The 16684-nt window shown below is 44.0% G+C and overlaps 1 protein-coding gene across 1 annotated transcript in view; it reads right to left on the bottom strand.

Moving 5' to 3' along the window:
• The window catches only part of SND1 (staphylococcal nuclease and tudor domain containing 1), a 414480-nt gene that overhangs the window by 366039 nt on the left and 31757 nt on the right, over positions 1–16684 (bottom strand). The window contains exons 2-7 of the mRNA XM_061165737.1: positions 14857–15006; positions 9364–9484; positions 5903–5981; positions 3076–3236; positions 2231–2322; positions 1451–1609 (exon numbers count right to left, since the gene is read on the bottom strand). Of these exons, the coding sequence (XP_061021720.1) occupies positions 1451–1609; positions 2231–2322; positions 3076–3236; positions 5903–5981; positions 9364–9484; positions 14857–15006 (762 nt within the window). The remainder of the gene's footprint in view (positions 1–1450; positions 1610–2230; positions 2323–3075; positions 3237–5902; positions 5982–9363; positions 9485–14856; positions 15007–16684) is intronic.

Genomic DNA, 16684 nt, shown 5'->3' with positions numbered 1-16684 from the left:
AATGAAGTAGAGTCATTTCTCTCATGAAGAAACCAGCCCTATGAGGGCAAATGCTGTTCTGTGACTCCCTTCAACAGCCCTGGCTTCATATCCCCACAGCACCCAACACAGTAACTCGCGCTTAACAGGGGTAGGATAAATGTCAGTGGCATTGAATGGAATCGGCATTTCAATAGCTCTTCTTGTGGACAGAGGATGTTAATCTTCAGTAGAGATTATACCTTCTTATTTCCTTCCCTGAGATCAGCATTTACTCCCCTTTTCATAAGGGGAGAGCCAAAGAACAGGCTGAGTAAGGGAATAACTACAGTTACATTTTGCCCCGTGAATTACAATTCACATTCGACAGTGACGCAGAGCCATCTGGCAGGGCCCCGGCAGACAGCGAGCACTTCAGAAGAAATAGACATGACCTTGGCACATTCCAAACCAAGCCTCCCAGCCTTCCACAACTGCCATCATGGAAGAATTCTCTAGCCAAAGAAGAACGGTAGTTTATTCTGGTACTGGATACGGGTTACAATGACAATCTATTTAAACTTGGGTGTTAAAAAGCAATTTCCCATCCAAAATATCCCACCTACCAAAGTATACACTAGGGTAAAACTCCCAGTAGTCAGAACTACAAGATCTTAACCTACTTCCTACTCAAAAGCAGCATTAGGCAGCAACTGAATAAGGCCTGAGACACAGTTTTTCCAAAGGAATGTTTCCTCATGACAGTTCTACCCATATAGTAAGTCCCCTACGTGTGAACCGTCAAGTTTCAAACTTTCAATGTGAACGTGCGTTTGCACGTCCAGCCATGCAAGTGAGTTCACGAGTGCAGCGTGCACTGTCACGTGCGTGCATCCCCCACAAGCAGTTGCGCTTTTGTGCACTTTACTGTACAAGGTACAGGAGTACAGTAACTTCATTTCAAGCCCAGCATATCTGGGAAGAAGCATAGAAGCCAGCAGCATATAGCCAACTGTGTTACTTGGGTACCACGGCTAACTTTGTTGTACTTACAAACAAATTAGACCTAACAAATACACTCTGAGAACTGAACTCCTTCCTCTGTAGGGGACTTACTGTACTCCAAACAGCTAACCTACTTGCAAACCTCAGCAATCCCATTCTACAAGTTCCACTGCCACTTCTTAACTGATGTGGCAACCTCCTACCTTTCTTACTGGCAATCTTTAGGACTAGCATCTGGGAAAATAAGTGCAAGCATCCTTCCTCACAACTGAAATTAGTTTTCTAAAAGTACAAAGTTGCAAATCTGTCCAATTCTATCAGAGAACGGATAACTTCCTAAAAAGGTCTCAAAGTCAGTAGATGATAACCCTACCAAGATATTTCAATGGCTCCTAAACACAAAGAGGAAGAACAGAAGTCAAATGCACCTCTTCAAACCCCAAGGGGACCCCCACCCCGCATGGTCCAGTCTGCCAGGCTCACTCACCGGGTGCAGGATTGTACCCAGAATGTTCTGGTTGTGGCAGCTCTCCAGGATGATCTGGACGTCTCTCTGAAGCAGTCGAGACTCAGTAAAAAATTTGGCTTCTGCAGCAAAAGGCTCTGGTGTTTCACTTCCATCTGCTTCCCGTCGAAAAGTTGGGCACTAAAGGACAAGTGAGGCGGGTGCATGGGTGCTGGGCAAGCTCAGCCCACAGGGAACAGTCCAAACAGCACAAACCCACAAAGCTGGGCTGGGAAAGGTGTCTAATCAGGTCTTCCAACCCTCCTAAAAACACACTGATAAAAAGCAACTGGAAATATCATCCTCTTAGACTTCTTGGTAAAGCAAAATAAAACTCACGACAACATGGGGAAAATCATTAATTACACTTGAAAATGACCCCTTGCAAAGAAGAGATTCACCAGTGTCTCGCTTTAAGTCCCTGATTTTTTTTTTTTTTAATCAAAATGGTTATTTTACATTAAGACAACACACTCGGCAAACTTTGCGTGTGCATACCTAGTTACTCAGTCTTTGTGATCCCATGGACTGGCTTCCTACCCCCTCCTCTCTAGGTTTCAACCATCTCTGCACAGCCCACTCCAAACAGACTCTGAGTACTTAAAAAAGTCTTATTTGATCTAAATAGAACTGCACCACTGCAAAGTTTAAAGTACTCCAGTCAATGTTAACGGCCCATACTAAAAAGAAATGGTATGTATGAAGTCCCCCCAACACTGAACACTTCCAGGAACCACCCCGTAGCCCAGCGTATGAGCTGACCTTGATCCCTGACAGCATGACCGTGACCAGGTAGTAATCGGGCAGGAGCAGGGCCCTGACCACACTGCCATCCCGCACGTGCTCGATGATAGCTGCGGGACAGAACGAACGGCTTGAGTGACACAGGAAGTGCCAAGGAGAAGCAACGCCCCCATCAAACTGCCCGGAGCACAGTTCCTCTTCCCAAATCCCGAGAAATCCCCACCCTGGGAGATGATGAAGCACTGGCAGATCACAAGTGTTCACACAGACTCCTGCCCAAGCTACTCCAGGAGTATTTGGTTCAAACCAACTGTACATCTTTTGAACCTTCTGGGACCTCTTGGCTCATACCTAAGCTCTGTTAGCCATAAGCCAGGTTGCTCATCTGTATACTGAGTGCCTGGCAAAAACTAACAATAATTCAGGATCGGTAATCATTTTATTTTACTGAGTCTGCAAGTTAATAAGGTCTCAAAGTAGAACTGAGAACTATATAGTGTGTGTGGGGGCGTGTGTGCATGCATAAATGTTTAGATATATAAAGAATACATATTTCTACCTTGAAGTTTTAGAGGTGGTATTTAGAGATAGCCATTTTTTAGAGAAAACAGGAAGATCCCCCATGTGCAAAATTACCAGCAATTTACTACTCTGTAGCAGCAAAGGACTATTCTCTGCAAAATACATTTGATCCCTATATGAACTGGATGAAAGCTCCCTTCCAAAATACCATGGTGTTGCTCTACCCTTAACAATTCTCCATGGGTACTAAAGTAGAATCTGCTTTATTAATCTCAAGGAGCTCGACAGCAAATAGAGAGAAATCACCCTGAGTCATATCTGTCTTTCCCCGACAGCCTCACCATTGACAGGTTTCTGGTGGTGGGAGTCCACGAAGTGCCTTGGGTTCTCAATGGTATACTTGAGGTCCCGGATAGTATGTGAACCGTTCCCCTCACTCCACATCCCTTTCTTAGCTGCTTTCGCTTGCTCCTCACATTCCGCAAGCCGGTTCTGCTCAGGACTGGGACGTGAAAAAGAAGAAATAAGTGTGGTTAATGAGTTCACAACAGAAATATCAGGGTCATCTTTGATTCTGGGTTTCTATAGCATCTTCTCTGCTTGGAAAAAACCAAAGCAATTGTTTCAGACCCAGGCCTGTAACCAGAAACCTATCTGGAGTGCAACTTCCAGATTCCAGATTGATTCCCTCCAATAAAAGACTCAATTGTAACAGCATTTAATGAGAATATCTGCAGACCACTCTTCTCAGTACTGCCACCATGAGTGATTACAAAAGAACAAGTTGGTGGCTTACAAGGGAGCCACTCCAGGTAGGAGAGTTTCATTTAACCACCCCAGATTCAGGAACTAGAATCCAGGCAGACCTCAGCCAGATGCAGTACAGCAAAAGTGACTAAGAATCACCCTTATTCCCTGTCATCTGCAGAACAGGACTGGGGAATACAGAACGAATATCGTTATTACAGACAGTGTCACCCCAACACTACTTACACTTGCCATAAGGCCAGCTAAGCAAAAGGAGTTTGAAGATGGAAGACTCTTTCATCAGACAAGAAACCAAACTATGCACAAGAGCAGAAACCCAATAGATAGACCACTCACCCCCTCCCCCTCCAAAAAAAAAAAAAAAGCCATCAAAAACAACCAAACCCAGAAATGGCTCTACTCTTCACTCTCTCATCTGAATTTGAGCTGAAGTGAACACTGGAAAGGCTTTCCACAATGTCAACACCTCGTTCCATCAACAGGTATCTAGAGAAATTGACCCTCCCACCTTGATCGGTAGGGATTTTCAACAGGGAGCACGACCTACAATTTCTCAAACCAGAGGTCTTCAGTATGGCTCTTTCCCTCCTCCCCATTAAAAAAAGAAAAAAATAAATAGAGACAATTATCATCTTCAGAGATCCAAATTTTCTGTCAGAATTTGACGGGGGCGGGGGGGGGGGGGGGAGTGGTGGAATGTAGCTTGAGATAGAAGCAAAAACATTGAAACTGAGAAAAGAAGTCAAGACAACTTTGGAGTAAAAAAAGACTAGGACTCCTGGAGGGATTTCTTTGTTGAGGTGGTACAATACTGCTGTAGGCTTTTTTATAATTCTTCATTCTGGCTGCAAACTGGATTCCAAAAAACATTACAACGGTAAAAATGCCAGCAACTGTCCTTAAAATACAGCTTCAGCGTGCTTCCATACACGGCACCTAAGACAAGTGTCAAAATTCAGCAAACTCCCACGTGCTCACTCACACTCCAATCATTAGCTCCAGCCAACGACTCTTTTGAGTTGGAAAGGATCAGAGAACTATAGGATGAATGACTTGATCACAAAGAAGGATGCAAATTGTACATGTTGGCCTTTGCTCGTCCCTCTCATTGGCATAGTTCACGCAAATATTTATCTAAAGCTTCTCCTACAGTTACAGTCGTAATACAGCACGGACTTAATGATTTAAACAGCAGGAGTTCCCTGACCTTCCGTAGTCAGGACTTGGCACTTTCACTGCTGTGGCCCAGGTTCAATCCTTGGTCAGGGAACTAAGATTCCATAAGCCATTTTGGCCAAAAAATAATAGCTAAACAGCATCCAAATTACTGATGCAGATTATCACTTTTCCGATGTGCACTTTTCAGATTAGCACTTTTAATGTGCTAAACAAAGCCAGCTGCACCCCCATCCTTCTGAGGAGCCAACACTGGTGAACTTGAACCTGACAGATGCACTATAAACCTGACATTGAAGTCACTCAGTCTGATTCTTTGTGACCCCACAGACTGTAGCCCACCAGGCTCCTCTGGCCATGGAATTTCCCAGGCAAGAATACTGGAGTGGGCTGCCATTTCCTTCTCCAGGGGATCTTTCCAATGCAAGGATCAAACCAGGGTCTCCTGCATTGTAGGCAGATTCTTTACCATCTGAGTCACCTGGAAGTCCATAAACCTAATACTCATTTCTAACGAATTCACACTGCTATTAACAACAAATACGTTTACCTTATTACTTAAGTATCTACAGATCCATAAGCCAAAACAGACATAAGAGGCTTTGGAGAGACAGAAATTTTCCCTGAAAACAACCACTCAGCCCCTGTCAGTTTTCCTATATGCCAAGCAGCAGATGTTGCTTTGAATTTTATTTATTCGCTCTGCTTTATTCTGCTTTTACTTATTCCTTGTATACCTGATATAATATTGTACATCTATTTGTTGATCGGTTTGTTGTTTGTCTCCCGGTTAAACTGTTAGAAGCTAAGTGTCTTTGTTCACTGCTATATGCACAGTGCCTAGAACACAGCCTGGGATACATGCTCAACAAATATTTGGGGATGGATAGATAAACACTCTGGAACCGAATATCAGGGGTATAAGAAACAAGCCTACTGACTCTTATGATATGAAGCACAGCACTTCTTTGTCGCCAAGCAAAGAAGTTTTTGATTACACATACCAACTGCCATTCACGAATGCTGAGAAACCTCCTCACTCAGAACAATACACACCTACACCTGGGCAGGAATGTTCTAGAAGCCAGGAGAACCCCAGATGTTACCCATTTTATGTCAGGGGGCAGGAATGAAAATGCATCAAAGCGAGTGCAGAATCCACTCCCCCAGCTCTCACGGTGGAGGGGAGGAAGTCTGAGGGTCAGGAGAGCAGCGCAGACTCACTTGTTAGCTCTCATGCCTTCTCTCCGGGTGGCCAAGCCCTCTGCAACCAGCGATTCTGCAATGTTTTCCCCATTGGTATCTGAGAAGGAAAAAAAAGAGACATGAATCTTGGGTCTAAATCCATCTCCAATAGCAAAAAGGCTCCTAATGGGACCACTTTCACCCTCAGCTCTTCAAGGAATAATGTTATCCACTAACTGGACAAGGCAGCAGGCTGGGGTTGGGTTTTTCAGAAAAACCTCTTCTCCCTCAAAATGTCTCATCTCTAGGACCCAGAGGTCGATACATCTTCTCTGGACTTATTTCTTAGTGTATCTCCCGAGCCAAAGGCAATCTCAGGAACTCCAGGAGACTGACAGGAAAGCAAGGCTCAAGTAGCAGCCAGGGAGAGGATAAATAACACTGACCTAAGGAGGAGAGGCTGGTGCCCAATACAAACGCTGCCACTTCACAGCTCTCTCAGCACCTCAGTACACATACTCACCTATAAAATGGGAAGAGAACCTGACTAGATGGGTTCTCATGGGAATTCAATGTGTGTAAATCGTCAAGTGCAGTGCCAAGCACACAGCAGGAATTAAAACAACAGAATCCAAAAAATAAAAATAAAAAATAAAACAACAGAATGCAAAGGCAGCCCCACACCTGGACAATCAGACAGCAGAGGCACTCAGCATGGCCCATTTACATTTTACACCAGAGTCCAGTCCCTCTCAGGATGTCCTATTCTCTGCTCCAGGAGGCCACCAAGACAAGCTACATCATTTGATAAACACACTCTCGTGTTCTAAAGAGATGCAAGGGAGAGAATCCAGACTTCCAATCTCACACAGCAGCCTTCAGAGCAGGCAAGAAAAATGAAGTGAAACAAAAAACACAACCCGATTAGGCTCCACCTGGGCACCAGGACCATTAATTGCATTTCCATGCTACTGAAAAAGCTTTTAGGCTCGGTGTATTCTTAAATCTCTGCTTGTCAGCCAAAACGATAAAAGAAGACATCTATGAGGGAATCACCACATAAAAATCTTTAATATAGCAGAGAACAAGCTCCTCGATAAACTGAAACACAGCAGTCTAGCTGATAGGTAACATCAGCGTAGAATAAAATTCTCTAAGATTTATATTCAGTATGCCATGCATTCATTGAATTCTGCAAGCAACAAGAAGTCTACATACTAGGCCCAAACCCAACCTAAATGCCCTGCCATTAGCCTTGTCCAAATTTCTGAGGCAAATCGTACGCCCCTTTTTCTACCACACACACAAAAGGCTGAGATGAATGCTGTTCATACAAAGAAAGTTCAGGTTCTGAAGATGAAAGCGAATCACAAGAACCTTTGCACTGGAGTGACTGCTGAGGCCAGACACAGACGCACACAGCTATCTGCCATCAATAAATATTACACTGAATCTTTCAGAGCAACAGGAATAATCCCACAGAGTGGGAAGTCAAAAGGAAGAACTCCACAATTACGGGGAAAGTTAAGCAGTAAGGTGTCAACAGGTCAGTGCGTAGAAAGAATGAAGGCAAGGTACAATGAAGGTGAACGGCCATAAAACCAGTTGGTTAACAGCAAACCCAATAGCTCTACTTCCTTGGCACAGAGCAGAAAGGGCTGTTGGCTGGCTCATTTCTAAATGAGTTGATTGCTCCTTCAAAAGGGAGAAAAACAAAATTCTCTGGACCAAGAGAAGGCAACAAAATGTGATGGATAGAGTACTGAAAATGGGGAATCTGTAGGACAAAGATACGCTACTCACTTATTACTAATCAAAGTACAAATTTGATCAAGTCACAATTGAGGCTGGTATTCAGAATAGGTGGGTGACTGTATTTATCCCACAATTTGGAGATTAATCAATCATCTCTCCCTTTAAAAAAAAAAAATAAGTTCTAGGTTAACCACAAATTCTCATATTCTATTATTCTCCTCCATCATAAAAAGAGTATTCACAGGAGAATTCCCTGGAGGTCCAGTAGTTACACCCCCATACTCTCACTGCTAGGGTCCCAAGTTCAATCTCTGCTTAGAGAACTAAGATCCCACAAGCTGTGCAGCACAGCCAAAAACAAACCCCAGTAGCCATGTAAATTAGAATTTACTGCACAGCACATGGAATTATATTCTATATCCTGTCATAGTCTATAATGGAAAAGAATCAGAAGCTACATACCTGAAACATAATACTGTAAGTCAACTATAGTTAAATGAATATTTCAATCCATCTACATATAGCAAAAAAAAAAAAGAGTAGCCACAAAATAGGATAAATGTATGAACGCTAATTAATTAGCGAAAGCACTGTTTCATTGCAGTTGGCACTGAGAGTCAGTCAAAATATCCATGTGAAAATATTAAACTTTAAGCCATTAAGCAGTTGAAACTGAAAGATGAAGATAATTTCAAAATTACTCTTAGTAAATACTTACCAATCATCTCATATGTGCCAGGTTCTATCAAATCGAACAGTATATTATTAACACACTAAATTATATCCACTCTGTCATGTGGGTCAGTTTAGAAAGCCAATTTCTAAACACAACTTTAAATTTTAAATGGCAGTGCCCCTTAGCAACCAAGCCCACGTGCCACAACTACTGAGCTCTCACTCTGGAGCCTGTGCTCCGCAACAAAAGAAACTACCTCAATGAGACGTCTGTATACCGCAACAAAGCCCCTGCTCGTCACAACTAGAGAAAGCCCACGGAACAACAAAGATCCTGCGCATTTGAAAATATTAAATAAATAAATAAAATTAAATTTCAAATGGCAGCTACAGTTAAACAGCTACACCACAGGCGTATGTGTGTGCACACACAAACATATTTACTGAGTGCATACTCTGTCCTTGGAGAAGGAAACAGCAACCCACTCCAGTATTCCTGCCTGGAGAATCCCATGGACAGAGGACCCTGGTGGGCTACAGTCCATGGGGTCACAAAGAGTCAGACATGACATAGAGACTAAAAACAAGTACAGTACACGGTAGAAGAGCCAGGAACCCACATCATACCACTCCGAAACCTGTGTTCTTTCCACTCCATTACAAATCATGTGGTCTGCAAAAAAACCACAAGCCCTAAACAAATCCTATTTTCTTAAAGAGAAAAGAAAGGAGAAGAAAAGCCACAAGACAGATAAAGGAAATAGAAGATGCAATAGGAAATCTATAGGAATTCAATTAGCACCCTGACCTAGAAGCACAGAGCCAACGAGTTTGATGGGCTGATGGCCCGCATATGGAGAAAACGAATACTACATTGTACACACACACCTAAACCAAGGCAGGAAAGCGGGCACAGGGTGAGCAAGGAGCAGGTGTATCAGGGCCGTTCCTCTGCACCTATGTACCCCAAGCTCTGCACCCTCCCAGTGAGACCCCACAGCCGACCGTCCAGAGCCACCTCCACCAGGTGAAAACTGATCTTGGGAGAAACTTTCCCCCTTGCTACTCACCTTTTCCAAGGTAGATCATGCCATACTCTCGCCCCTGTGGAGTCTTGTTTTCTATCGTGAAGCATACTTCTTTCCCAATCAGCTTCTTCCGAAGGAACTCTCGAGCAGGAAACGCCCAGGGCTGAAAGACAGAACCATCAAGATCAGGAGCCAGGCCGTTTTCACACTGCACAATCATCAACCAAGCAACTTCACCCCTTCAACAACCCGGCAACACACTAGGCCCTGAGAAGAAGGTAAAAATGAAACGCACAGCCCAGCTCACACACTTAGAGGGCTCCTGAAAAATCAAGGTCTAATTGTTGGTGCAACTTGCACCAGCCCAAAAAACAGGCACCATGGTTTCCCAGACACCAGCGCTAGGACTTTCCCCACCTCCATCACTGTCTATTCAGAACTACAGTTTACTTCTTATTTGGTAACAGGCCCTGATAAGGGATCAGCTTGACAACAGTGATTCTTTCCTATCACCCGTTGAAGACCCTGACACAGGGCTGAGCCACACATCCACAGTGGGTACAAATAGAGCCCCCATGTGATTTTAAGATGCTGTGCAAAAGGATGGTTTTGCCTCATCACTTTGGGGATGGTACAGACAAAGGGAGATGTCTCTTCTGAAGAAGCCCTGTTGCAGTCAGGGGTGACTAGCACCTGAATTTACAGTCTGGACCTAGCTCGGTGCCCTAAGTTTCCTTAGAACAGAAATGAGGAAGGAGAGGGTAAGAGTTCAAGGAGGACATGATCAGCAGAAGTTCACGGGCAGAAACAGTTAACATATAAAAGGGCAGGGTGGTATACAATATGCACGCACTACTACCTCCTGGAGCCCCAGAACATGGGCTCTGCATAGTAAAGGCAAAACAGTCCAACACTGACTGGAAAAGGAAGTGTCTGCCTACCTTCTCAGTCCATGAAGATTATTCCACAGGGTGAGCCAAGAAGCTTTTCTAGAAGAAAAACATCCATGACTTCCCAGAAACCAGAAGCCAATTTAAAGGTGGCAGTCCACCAACCTGCTGGGCCCGTGTTCACAAAACCAGTACTGTCAGCCAACACCAACTGTGGACAGTTCTGGGAAGAACTAATCCTGAGTAAGTGCTCTTCAAGACACAAAAACAGGCCTACTCACTCATTTAACACACTCTTCTCAAAGCACCAATAAGCAAAAGAGCCAACCACTCAAAGGCAATTCGGAATTCACTATATTTTTATCTCCTGTTTCCACCCTTTGTCCCACACCATAATAATGGAAGCAGATACCTGTAACCAAAGGGAGTCTCATGACTGATAATGAGCCCAAACACCAGCCACATCACAAAAACAAGTACTAAACCAATTAACAGAGCCTTGTACATTTTTATCACCTTAGTGATTCACTTACTCTAAAAACATCCTCAGCCATAGATCGAATGTCTAGGCTTCAGTTTTTGTGGGTTTTTTTTTAGGCTTCAGTTTTGAGTACTACACTAATACCCAAAGTTCAGTAATATACTGCTTCCCCAAATGAAAAGCTCTGACAAAACAAAGTGCCCCTAAAGGAAGCCAAGACTTCGGTAAAAATTCATTTATCAAGGGTCAATTCACAAAGAAATAGCTAACCCCTGTGGGGAAACCTCCAATTTCTACCAACTAGGCAAAATTACTAAAAGCTTTTAAGGCTTGCAGAAGGAGCACCCGTCTCTCGGACTTGTTTCACAGCTGGTCAGTCACTGGGCAGTAAGAGAAAGCCACACCGGAGGTCCTGAGAAGGACACATAACTTATCCTGGAAGGAAAATGATCTAGCTCCTTTAATCTTCCAGCCTTTGCAAGTTGTATTCCATCCAGGGTTGGGCAAATTCAATAACTGGACAAGGTACAGGCCAGGAAGAGAGGCAATTGGGATATTCAGGGAAGCAGCTGGCCACATCACTGCTCCCAATGCAACAGAGCACTCCAGGAGACAGTCCTGTCCACACAGTGGACAGTCAGCAGAAGGCCACCCCATGGAGAAGGCCATCACAACAGCACCTCCCTGAACCACCCTACATATAGGGAAGCTGACTCAAAGCATTCACCCACCACTTCCCAGGTGGCTCAGTGGTAAAGAACCCACCCGCCAGTGCAGGAGACGCAGGTTCGATCCCTGGCTCAGGAAGATTCCCCTGGAGTAGGAAACAGCAACCCACTCCAGTATTCCTGCCTGGAGAATCCCATGGACAGAGGAGTCTAACGGGCTACAGTCCATGGGGTCACAAAGAGTTGGACATGACTGAGTATGCACACATTCATCCACATGGTCCACAATGGCCCCATAAGAAGAACCACTGTGATGTAGTCGAGTGATGTCCCAGAGTTCCATCTACAAAGCAATGGCTGTTAAGTGGCTGATTCTCAAAACTGCCTCTTCCCTTCAGAATGCCCAGTAAGAGGTGATCTAGCAGTTTGCTCTCCCAGACCCACCACAAGGTTCTGGTGTCTACCGTGATGAATGGAATTTTAATTCCCATTTTTTCTTTGCACCAGGTAGACTCCTAAACTACTGAAACAACACTAAATCCCACAACAATGTAAGACCTCAAAGCTAGCTAGTCCATCATCCCACTGTACCACCTGTGTATGTAATTAATCCCTCTGGCCCAGCCACCTCACCATCCCAACTTTCAAAGGCTTCACTGAACGCACGACCACTGCGACGTTCATTTCTGTATTTCACATGAAACCAATGCACAGCTTCACACATAATGAAAGCTCAATAAATCTGTGAGAAATAAATATATAATTCCCACAATAGCTGTAAATGCAGTATCCAGGCTGCCTAGAGTAGCTAGGCAACGCCAGGGATTAGCCTGGAACTGGACAGTGATGGCTGGGGACACAGAGCAGAGCTGCTTTTATTGCCACAGCACTTAGGAGAGAGCTAAGTTTCTTTGAAAGCAAATATGAAAGAAGGCAGAGAATAATCAAGTGCATGATATTTGGGACAGTGATACAAAGGGAAGCAAATGGGCAAAAACATTCTTGACTCTGTCTGAATGTTAAAAAAAACTAGACCTGCTCCAAAACAATAGAAAGCCCGAGAGAAAGCCTTGCCAAGTTCCACAATCTACTGATCCTCAAAAGGAGATGCTCAGGTTCTTTCTCCTTGTTATTCACTGAAACGCTTCCTCCTGGATACCTGCTTCACATCAGGCACTGACTAGGCAGAAAAACACTGATAATGAGAGACGGTCCTTCCCCTCGAGGAGCTGACAATCTAGTAGAGAGACACAGGAGCACTGCACAGGATGATAGCACCAAAAGGGGATAATGAAAGGAGATGTCAAGAGGGACTTCTCAGGGGGCTAGATCTTAACAGACAATAGGTGATCACCAGGGCACAAGACGGAGAAGGAGCTCCCGATGGAAGGGGCAGCCTGAGCCACGCCATGAGTCGGCAGGACTTGGGTGGCCTTTTAGGAGACCCAAATACTTCCTCGGGGTTGGGACTTCACATCCCAGAGTGGGTTCAGTGAGAGAAGACTAGAAGCCAAATTACAGAAGGGACTGTATCCCAGGCTGAGGCATTTACATTTATCCAAGCAGGGATGAGGAATCGCTGAAATACCTGGGAGTAACACTGAGTCAGGGAAAAAATGAAATTGTGTTTCAAAAAGATCTAACAGTATCAGTGAAAGGATTAGAGGACAGGAAAATGAAGGCAGATAGACTGTTCTCTCAATATTCCAAGCACACTTTGAGAGCTGAACAAAGAACAATGGCAGTTGCAATGAAGCTTCAAGAACGGCGAAGAAAGATTTTTAAGAAGGCAGAATCTCTAGTCCTCGATAAAAGCTGGGGGTGTTTTCATAATTGGGTTACTAGTTGGCATCACTCCTTAGTTGAGGCAGAGAAACTTCAAGGGCATGGTAGGAGGAAATCATATCACAGCAAGGCAGGGAGAGACTAGACCATTAGACAGAGAAATAGTGACTGTGGCTGACAAAGGGTGAACTTTGCAGGATTCTAACACTTCATGTCACAGGGACCTCTCAAGAGTTGCTAGGAGAAACTGAGTTGGTCTGGAAGAGACAAAAAACCCACTAACTTGGCTATAGAAATATAAGAAACTAATGAGAATGGGGGTCAGATTACATGGTGTTCCTTCAGCTGGGATAGTTCTGGTAAGATTTCATTGTACTGTTGCACAGGCTACAGCTAAGAGATTTTAGAACCAGCTCCAACTGGCCTCGATCCTCACCCACAAAACAGGAAATGAAAACCCAACCCTTCTTTCCTAGAGGCGACTCTGCTTCTTCCTTCTGGGGAAATAAGCTTGATTGGCTTTAGCCAACCAGGCTCAACACTCTTCTGTGCAAAGCAGGCAAGCTGTTACACAACACAAAACTGAAAGGAAAGAACTATTAAAACACTGGTCAAGAAAAGCACTTAGCAGCCAAAATCTGCAAAGTGCTGAGAGAGATTTACTCTTCAGTACTTGGGCTAACCGTATGAGAAGTGTTTGTAGTTGCAGAAATTAAACAGCACCAGTGATGACCACATACCTCCCAGTGGCTCAGTCATAAAGAATCTGCCTGCAATGCAGGAGGCCCAGGTTTGATCCCTGGATCAGGAGGATCCCTTGGAGGAGGAAATGGCAACTCCCTCCAGTATTATTGTCTAGGAGATCCTATGGACAAAGGAGCCTGGTGGGATATGGTCCATAGGGTCGCACAGTCAGACACGACTGAGTGACTGAGCACATATAGATGAGCACAGCTAACATCTGTTAAGTAGCTTATAGGCCCCTGTGAAGTATTCTCCACTGTCTTGTTTAATCCTCACTGAACAACCCTGAGATATACAGTACGGTTATCTCCAATACTTGTGCTTACTGAGAGAAGACCAATGGAAAATAACTGATCTTCTATTTAGTCATTATCCCAAGAATCTAATTGTTGATGACAGAATTGGGGATGATTTTTCTCTATTTCCTGAAGAATGTTTCACTATCTTAAGTCCAACAAAATGCCTTTTATTACAGATGAAAAAACTACATGTTTTTCCTTAAATGTCTGCTTATATGGATGGTAAATGTCTCTGGAGACTCAAGACCTGTAGTGTCCAGGGAGATGAACTAGATTTTTTGCTGTGCATCCCTCTGAATTTTGAAGGTAAAGGATTTAAACATAAATAAAGGAGCTGGGCCATAACCAATACCAACCTCAAAGAGCTGAGACTACCTAGGAAATATTCTAACCTGTTCTAAGAGAAAGAGGGTAAACCTGAAAAGGCTGATAAACCTGGAAAGGCTCTAAACTTATGGGACAGTATATGAGGAAAAGAGAAGGGGGGTTACTGGGATTAAAGGCAGTGAATGCACAAACTGAGGCATGCCACTGTGGGTCTATCACTGGTCCTGTGACATAAAATACTCAAACATACAGAAAAGAAAGCACCCCAAATGTGCAGTCGGGGAGGAGGCGGGACTGTCAGCAGGTGAGGAAGAGCACAGCTTGTGAGGAAGAGCACCTACCTCGTCCGGGGAGTCTTTTGCATCGGGTTGTGCGGCAGCTGCCCTGCGGGCAAGGTTTCCAGCGCGAATGTTGCTAAGGTTGATCTGCCTCTCAGGAGGAGGCCCCCCACGAGGCTGCCCGCGGACAATGATGGCGCACCCTGAGAGCACCTAGGTTGGGGAGAAACAGAAAAATTTAGCCATTGAAAGGTAACATCGCCATAACAGATATGGTCCACTACTGTATCCCCAACATCTAGAACAGTACACGGCACTCAAACATTTATTGAATGACTGAATGAACAAGATTACTTTCAATTTTTTAAGAGAAATACCTACATAAAACCTTGGGCTCGATTCTAAAGGGACTGACCCAGAAATACAAATGAGAATTAAACAAGATGGTAGAAAAGTCAGAAAAGATTGGAGGGTGAAGAGGCATGTGAGTCATGGAGAGAGCCTTTGTAATTTCATCCCAGCAAGACCACCACTTGTATTCTTTTCAATGATTAAGAAGCTAATGTGTCCACCCATACAAGCTGTTCTACGATGGGAAAGGCAAACAACGGAAGAAAGCCAGAGAAAAGTGGATGTTGAAGGAAGAAGCCTTGACACGCCACCCACACCAGCCGGAAGGACCCGAGGTGCCCAGGGCTAACGTGCAAGTAGTGCGGGCCAGAGTCCAGGACTCAATACTTCCTCTGCAGACAGTGCTCAGAGTCAAGGCTAAAAGAGAAACACAGTGCTCACAGTCGAGGCTAAAGGAGAGCCTCTAGAAAACTCATGACCTCCATGATGAAAACAGGGCAATCCAAGAAGGACCTTCAGGCTCCCAAGCCCAATAGTTCCTTCCCTCTCTCTGAAGAAGGATGTCTAGCATACCACCCACTTGCAACTATGCAAAGAGCTCTAAAGATCACTTCAAAATATTTGCAGGGCGGAAGAAGAAAGGGTTTCACGTGGCAGAAGAGAAGCAAAGGCACACAGCAAAAATGACAAACATCACTCAAGCTATTCAAATTCTTCACACAATTTCATCACCAGGGAGGCTTGAGCAGCGCCTTTGCTTGAGCTGAAAGGCTTAATCCCACGTTTCAAAACAAATAATAATGAGTGATGTTGAGCATCTTTTCATGTGTTTGTTAGCCGTCTGTATGTCTTCTTTGGAGAAATGTCTGTTTAGTTCTTTGGCCCATTTTTTGATTGGGTCATTTATTTTTCTGGAATTGAGCTGCAAGAGTTGCTTGTATATTTTTGAGATTAATCCTTTGTCTGTTTCTTCATTTGCTATTATTTTCTCCCAATCTGAGGGCTGTCTTTTCACCTTACTTATAGTTTCCTTTGTAGTGCAAAAGCTTTTAAGTTTCATTAGGTCCCATTTGTTTAGTTTTGCTTTTATTTCCAATATTCTGGGAGGTGGGTCATAGAGGATCTTGCTGTGATTTATGTCAGAGTGTTTTGCCTATGTTCTCCTCTAGGAGTTTTATAGTTTCTGGTCTTACATTTAGATCTTTAATCCATTTTGAGTTTATTTTTGTGTATGGTGTTAGAAAGTGTTCTAGTTTCATTCTTTTACAAGTGGTTGACCAGTTTTCCCAGCACCACTTGTTAAAGAGGTTGTCTTTTTTCCATTGTATATCCTTGCCTCCTTTGTCAAAGATAAGGTGTCCATAGGTTCGTGGATTTATCTCTGGGCTTTCTATTCTGTTCCATTGATCTATATTTCTGTCTTTGTGCCAGTACCATACTGTCTTGATGACTGTGGCTTTGTAGTAGAGTCTGAAGTCAGGCAGGTTGATTCCTCCAGCTCCATTCTTCTTTCTCAAGATTACTTTGGCTATTCGAGGTT

Source organism: Dama dama, chromosome 18 (assembly GCF_033118175.1).
Source record: "Dama dama isolate Ldn47 chromosome 18, ASM3311817v1, whole genome shotgun sequence".
Lineage (NCBI taxonomy): Eukaryota > Metazoa > Chordata > Mammalia > Artiodactyla > Cervidae > Dama > Dama dama.
This window is presented reverse-complemented; position numbering and strand designations above follow the sequence as displayed.